This window comes from Anopheles cruzii, unplaced genomic scaffold, assembly GCF_943734635.1.
Source record: "Anopheles cruzii unplaced genomic scaffold, idAnoCruzAS_RS32_06 scaffold00938_ctg1, whole genome shotgun sequence".
NCBI lineage: Eukaryota > Metazoa > Arthropoda > Insecta > Diptera > Culicidae > Anopheles > Anopheles cruzii.
This window is the reverse complement of record NW_026454525.1, coordinates 1-7,800: the sequence shown is the minus strand read 5'-3', so window position 1 is coordinate 7,800 and position 7,800 is coordinate 1. Positions and strand designations below refer to the sequence as shown.

General features: G+C 41.3%; 3 protein-coding genes across 3 annotated transcripts; 1 reads left to right on the top strand and 2 right to left on the bottom strand.

Moving 5' to 3' along the window:
- Positions 1-1,313: 1,313 nt before the first annotated feature.
- On the bottom strand, positions 1,314-1,730 carry LOC128276329 (histone H3). The gene has a single exon (XM_053014797.1). The coding sequence runs from the start codon at positions 1,722-1,724 to the stop codon at positions 1,314-1,316; it is 411 nt and encodes a 136-aa protein (XP_052870757.1). The 5' UTR covers positions 1,725-1,730.
- Positions 1,731-2,217: 487 nt separating this feature from the next.
- Positions 2,218-2,532, top strand: LOC128276330 (histone H4). Its single transcript, XM_053014798.1, has one exon. It carries the CDS (start codon positions 2,221-2,223, stop codon positions 2,530-2,532), a length of 312 nt encoding a protein of 103 aa, XP_052870758.1. The 5' UTR covers positions 2,218-2,220.
- Positions 2,533-7,406: 4,874 nt separating this feature from the next.
- On the bottom strand, positions 7,407-7,721 carry LOC128276331 (histone H4). The gene has a single exon (XM_053014799.1). The coding sequence runs from the start codon at positions 7,716-7,718 to the stop codon at positions 7,407-7,409; it is 312 nt and encodes a 103-aa protein (XP_052870759.1). The 5' UTR covers positions 7,719-7,721.
- Between the last annotated feature and the right edge of the window lie 79 nt (positions 7,722-7,800).

The window sequence follows — 7,800 nt, the reverse complement described above, 5'->3', positions numbered from 1 at the left end:
ACGTGTAGACAGCAAAAAAGGAACAAATTGCTTGTATACGACCAGATTGGCAGATCAAAAAAATTGAATGCGCCGAGCATCAATTTCGGTCCAATCTCCATACATGTGTGCGTGTGCTGACGGTGGATATACATGTGTGCTTGTATTAATGGCGGTTTGGCATGTTGTTTTGAATGTTTTAAAGCAAAAGTTTAACGTGAGAATAATTGCCTCGCTTTAAAAGCCATTCCCTTGACCACCGTGACCGATTAGTACTCTTGGTACGTTCTATTTTTTGCTTTGTAACCGAAACGCACAATCCAAAGGCAGACAAACACAGTGTTTCTTCCATGGCTGTTTCCATGACACCGAGATCTGCGATTGCAAATCGCAACGGTACATCGTGGCGTGTAGACGCTCCACCTTGGCTGCGATATATCACTGCGATTAATCGATACAAGGCATTGCAGCGACATATCGCAACGTGTAAACGGCCCTTAAGGGGTTATTCTCCAATATAACTATTTTGTGGAATATGTTATGTATGCTTTTCCTCGCAATTGCAAACTTATTTCATTTCTATAAAGTTTCTTTTTAATATCCAATATGAGACTTTTAGCATGACGCTTCTTTTATCTGTTTGAATATGAATTACTCAATGAAATCAGGACGATGGTGCTCGATCTGTTGTACTAAAAAAAATTAGAACAGTAAGAAAAATTTACAAAAGAACGCGTATTGTTTGGAATTTAGCATGCAATTTCAATCGCAGTGGATCGTCGAAAACGACGGTTGTCTGAAATAATTTTAAATAATTTAGATTTCATAGCGACAACTACTTAACATATGTAAATTGTTTTCTTTAACACGCAATACAATTTTTTCCAATCATCGAAACTGACAGGTTTGGTACCCAGCCCAGCCCTATGTCGACATATTTTCGAACACAAGCGATCAAAGTAGTTCGAAACCTTACCAAAAGAGCGCGGCGTCAAAGCCACGCAAAATGGCGCCACTCGCGTAGCGTCACTACAGCTTGGGCTAAAAATGGAACATGACGCCGCACAGAATGACAATGGAAACGGTTAAAAATTGCTTCCATCCTTGGTACTACACAATTTGTGCGACGAATTTTACTGGTTGAATTGATTTAACCTAATAATGGTACCGGTTTTTCCATAGGGCATCCCACGAAAATGGAAAAAACACTAACTATCAAGACAATTAACTAAACCCAACGAAGCAATCGACAATGCACTCTCTTTCAATGAACATTTGGTGGCCCTGAAAAGGGCCGTTTTTGTGTTCCAAACACGGGAGTCGATGCAAGCAATTTACGCACGCTCGCCACGGATTCGCCGAGCCAGTTGGATGTCCTTGGGCATAATCGTAACGCGCTTGGCGTGGATGGCGCACAAGTTCGTGTCCTCGAACAAGCCTACCAGATAGGCTTCGCTGGCCTCTTGCAGAGCCATGACGGCGGAACTCTGGAAGCGCAGATCGGTCTTGAAATCTTGCGCGATTTCACGCACCAGGCGCTGGAAAGGCAGCTTGCGGATCAGCAGCTCCGTCGATTTCTGGTAACGACGGATCTCACGCAAGGCAACGGTTCCCGGGCGATAACGATGCGGCTTCTTCACACCGCCGGTGGCCGGTGCACTCTTCCGTGCAGCTTTCGTGGCCAATTGCTTACGCGGCGCTTTGCCACCGGTGGACTTGCGCGCTGTCTGCTTGGTACGAGCCATCACTTTTTCTAAGTCTTTAAACGGATGTAAAACTTTGCCAAACTTCGGAGAAACCTTGGTTCGAACGTACGGACACTTTCAGAATGCGATTTTTCACAAAATTGCCGGTTATATAGGTGAACAATTCACGCACACATCCTCACGTGTATTAACGAACGAATTCACGCACACATTCTCAGGTGTATTAACGAACGAATTCACGCACACATTGCAAGAGAAATGAACGAACGAATTCACGCACACATCCACGTTAAGAGCTCTGCGCAACGCCACACACACCAGCTTAAAGCAATCGACACATCACGCACGCACACACTCAAACGTTTGCGACTTCACGCACCCATTCTAATGTTTCGCGCCATGCGCCTTTCACGTACACATCCACGGAATTGCTCTTTCCGCGTAGTATAAATGTATGAAAAATTTTCAATTTTGTTCATTGCAAGTTTATTTTTTGACTGAGAAGGTTAGTTTCGTGTGACATCGTATCTTCAACATGACTGGACGCGGAAAGGGAGGAAAAGGTCTTGGAAAGGGTGGAGCTAAGCGGCACCGGAAGGTTCTTCGGGACAACATCCAGGGCATCACCAAGCCGGCCATCCGCCGTCTGGCGCGCCGTGGAGGCGTCAAGCGCATTTCCGGGCTGATCTACGAGGAAACGCGCGGTGTGCTGAAGGTGTTCCTGGAGAACGTGATCCGCGATGCGGTCACCTACACCGAGCACGCCAAGCGCAAGACCGTCACGGCCATGGATGTGGTGTACGCTCTGAAGCGCCAGGGCCGCACTCTGTACGGTTTTGGAGGCTAAACTGCTAGACCGTCAAACATCAGCAACAACAGCATCAAACAGCAGCAGCATCAAAACGGCCCTTTTCAGGGCCACCAAATGAATACGTAAAAGATCGCTTTACAGTTCTCTGACGTGTAGGCTCTTTGTGGGTCAATGCATTATTCTTCGTATACGTTTTTCTAACCGGATTTGCAGTAGCAGAAGTTTGGTTGGTTGTGAGTTTGAAAATCGAAACGTAAAATAACTCCGGTTTTCCGTACACTGGCGAGCGAAGTTTATGGGCGACAAAAGGGAAGATGAACCCCACTGACGATAGTGATTTAAATCCTCAAATGACCAACAGGAGATGGCAATTAATGTGTTAAACCCATGCTCATCACCGATGACGGCCAGCAAGCGAGTACGTCCTGGGATGGAGCTGATAAACCAACGCATTTACATAACATTCGCACAGCAAATATTCTATTCAACAGATCTCGTTCAATCTGTTTGCGATTATGAAGGATAATTACGTCAATTAATCGACAAAAATGATCCAATTTTCTTTATATATTGTTGGTAAAATCCGCTTTATTCGCCATTTCAAATTTGAAACAAAGTTAATAAAAAAAATTTGATAACTTACCGAATTTTACTCACAATTTAAACTGCGAGTGATTGCTCAGCGCGAAACATTTGTTAGGCAACAGCTGCGCTTCGTTTGTACATACAAAAGCAAAACTATTTGTGGTTTCTTTCCGTTTTTTGAACAACTAATCGTGCCTGTGAAAACAGCGCCTAACAATTCACGAGCCGCAAAGCAAAGCCCCGTAAATTTAAAAGAAAACATCAAAAGCATTGTCTTATTATAATACATTTTTTGTTGTTAGTCACAGTTTTTACCAGTTCGTTTTGGACCTGTGAAGTAGTTATGTAACTAAATAACAGCATTTCTTCTAAATGACATGGTATAATGAATTTATGGTCAACGTGGTGTCAACCAATAAGAGAAGGAATATATTTTCCAATCCCATTAAATAAAGGAAATCATTGAACAGCACTTCAGCAGTATGTTTGATAATATCTCCCAAGTTAGGTGCAACAATATTAACAAGGAACTAGGATAAATTGTCGAATGAGACATGTTACGATAATGTTCAGCGCGAAACATTTGTTAGCCAACAGCTGGGCCAACTGCGCTTCGTTTGTACATGCAAAAACAAATTTTCTTATTTACAATACAGTACAGGGTTTCGTACTGCAAAGTAGTTATAATAGCTAACTACCAGCATTTCTTTAAAATAACATTGTATTGTGAATTCATGGCCAACGTGATGTCGCATATTACAGCTTAAAAGTCGCTGTCACGAAACAGTACAAGAAAAAACATGTAATGAGCATAAGAATTTCTTTGCAAGATTTGCGTAGGTTGGAAAACATTTATATAACGTGAATTGAGATTGGTGTTGTATGGTTTCTTTGATAATGATTCGCAATTGGTGGAATTCGGGATTGACGTGGTGAGTTTGAATGTTCTATAACATTACGAACCATTATAAATTTCTATTTTATCTGAAATTCGGAAACATAACCGTTTTGACTATATAGAGATTACAGTTTAATATTGCTGAAACAATTGCAGCTGTGGCGTCGATTTTGGCTAAACCCAATCATAGATAAGGCTTCCAGTTTGGGCGCGAAAATTTTTCATGCGCGAACTGTTTTAGCTTAGGTTTGGGATTCGTTCACCAATACCCATGTGCTACGAAATATCAAATATGCGTCTCATGCGCAAATAATCTAGCAGAACACGCACACGAACGCATCGTATGACAGCAGATGATTTCACTCACACATCCTCACACAAAAGAGCGTTCAAAACCATCTCTCGCACACAAACGCGTAGTTTTGAGCGAAGCAAACTTTTGCGCATCGTTTAGCGGCACATTTCTGTGAAATATTATTTCGTTCTTTGAACAACTCGTCGCTTCCATTAAAACGGCATGCGCGAGCAAATAAATTAAGTACAACCAGCCAAAAATATCCGAGTCTCCGTCAGTATGTTTTCGATGGAAGTAAACCATTGAACAGTTTCATTTGTTACAATTATTTGCTTGACAATAACAAATTCAATACCAACTCCGTTGACCACAATGAGATGAGTTTACAAATCGCGAACGCCTGAAAAAAGTTATTTCGTCCCAAGTCCTTCGATTTTATGGATCTCGGAGATCAATACGCATACGATCCAAAATATTTCTTTGCTAGATTGTGCAGAACAACTAACTTAGCTTGGCATCTTACTATATTGTTGTTGCTATTTGCAATCAGCTTCGCTTATCTGCAGCACATATTTACATGTTCTTTAAACAACTAAACAGTACGGAATTTTATTAATCGTTTGTATTATAATTACATTCTACAAAATTTCGATTAAAACGTTTTCAGCTAGTCATGAACGCATTCGTATGTGTTGGTGAAACTTTGTTAAAAAACGAATTTTTCTACAGCCAATGGAACGAGACTGTCTCATTATTCCATACAGAAATGAATTACAGAATATTTCGCGCCAAAAATCGTAGCTTGGTGGCCATATTGCCGCTTTATTTTCGAACGTTGTGCGCGTGAAAGCATTTGCTTTCTTACGCAATCGCGTAAATTTGCGTCGTAGAGATCATGCGTCACGCTCAAACGCATGGTGCACAAATTCCAACCCAAGCTGTCTCTCTCGCTCTGTCTTCTACGTAGTCATACTCAGTTGGTTTTCGCGCTCAAACTTAGACCATATGAAATGCCGACCGTATGAATTTGTTATTGTCAAGCTACTAAATGTAACAAATGAAACTGTTCAATGATTTTCTTCCATCGAAAACATACTGACGAAGACTCGGATATTTTTGGCTGGTTGTGCGCAGCCTACTTGATTTATTTGCTCGCGCATGCCGTTTTAATGGAAGCGACGAGTTGTTCAAAGAACGAAATAATATTTTACAGAAATGTGCCGCGAAAAGATGCGCAAAAGTGCGCTTCGTACAACTACTACGCGTTTGTGTGCGAGAGATGGTTTTGACCGCTCTTTTGTGTGAGGATGTGTGAGTGAAATCATCTGGTCTTTTTACTATGCGTGCGTGTGCGTGATCTGCTAGATTATTTTTATTTGCGCATGAGACGCATATTTGATATTTCGTAGCACATGGGTATTGGTGAACGAATCCCAAACCTAAGCTAAAACAGTTCGCGCATGAAAAATTTTCGCGCCCAAACTGGAAGCCTTATCTATGATTGGGTTTAGCCAAAATCGACGCCACAGCTGCAATTGTTTCAGCAATATTAAACTGTAATCTCTATATAGTCAAAACGGTTATGTTTCCGAATTTCAGATAAAATAGAAATTTATAATGGTTCGTAATGTTATAGAACATTCAAACTCACCACGTCAATCCCGAATTCCACCAATTGCGAATCATTATCAAAGAAACCATACAACACCAATCTCAATTCACGTTATATAAATGTTTTCCAACCTACGCAAATCTTGCAAAGAAATTCTTATGCTCATTACATGTTTTTTCTTGTACTGTTTCGTGACAGCGACTTTTAAGCTGTAATATGCGACATCACGTTGGCCATGAATTCACAATACAATGTTATTTTAAAGAAATGCTGGTAGTTAGCTATTATAACTACTTTGCAGTACGAAACCCTGTACTGTATTGTAAATAAGAAAATTTGTTTTTGCATGTACAAACGAAGCGCAGTTGGCCCAGCTGTTGGCTAACAAATGTTTCGCGCTGAACATTATCGTAACATGTCTCATTCGACAATTTATCCTAGTTCCTTGTTAATATTGTTGCACCTAACTTGGGAGATATTATCAAACATACTGCTGAAGTGCTGTTCAATGATTTCCTTTATTTAATGGGATTGGAAAATATATTCCTTCTCTTATTGGTTGACACCACGTTGACCATAAATTCATTATACCATGTCATTTAGAAGAAATGCTGTTATTTAGTTACATAACTACTTCACAGGTCCAAAACGAACTGGTAAAAACTGTGACTAACAACAAAAAATGTATTATAATAAGACAATGCTTTTGATGTTTTCTTTTAAATTTACGGGGCTTTGCTTTGCGGCTCGTGAATTGTTAGGCGCTGTTTTCACAGGCACGATTAGTTGTTCAAAAAACGGAAAGAAACCACAAATAGTTTTGCTTTTGTATGTACAAACGAAGCGCAGCTGTTGCCTAACAAATGTTTCGCGCTGAGCAATCACTCGCAGTTTAAATTGTGAGTAAAATTCGGTAAGTTATCAAATTTTTTTTATTAACTTTGTTTCAAATTTGAAATGGCGAATAAAGCGGATTTTACCAACAATATATAAAGAAAATTGGATCATTTTTGTCGATTAATTGACGTAATTATCCTTCATAATCGCAAACAGATTGAACGAGATCTGTTGAATAGAATATTTGCTGTGCGAATGTTATGTAAATGCGTTGGTTTATCAGCTCCATCCCAGGACGTACTCGCTTGCTGGCCGTCATCGGTGATGAGCATGGGTTTAACACATTAATTGCCATCTCCTGTTGGTCATTTGAGGATTTAAATCACTATCGTCAGTGGGGTTCATCTTCCCTTTTGTCGCCCATAAACTTCGCTCGCCAGTGTACGGAAAACCGGAGTTATTTTACGTTTCGATTTTCAAACTCACAACCAACCAAACTTCTGCTACTGCAAATCCGGTTAGAAAAACGTATACGAAGAATAATGCATTGACCCACAAAGAGCCTACACGTCAGAGAACTGTAAAGCGATCTTTTACGTATTCATTTGGTGGCCCTGAAAAGGGCCGTTTTGATGCTGCTGCTGTTTGATGCTGTTGTTGCTGATGTTTGACGGTCTAGCAGTTTAGCCTCCAAAACCGTACAGAGTGCGGCCCTGGCGCTTCAGAGCGTACACCACATCCATGGCCGTGACGGTCTTGCGCTTGGCGTGCTCGGTGTAGGTGACCGCATCGCGGATCACGTTCTCCAGGAACACCTTCAGCACACCGCGCGTTTCCTCGTAGATCAGCCCGGAAATGCGCTTGACGCCTCCACGGCGCGCCAGACGGCGGATGGCCGGCTTGGTGATGCCCTGGATGTTGTCCCGAAGAACCTTCCGGTGCCGCTTAGCTCCACCCTTTCCAAGACCTTTTCCTCCCTTTCCGCGTCCAGTCATGTTGAAGATACGATGTCACACGAAACTAACCTTCTCAGTCAAAAAATAAACTTGCAATGAACAAAATTGAAAATTTTTCATA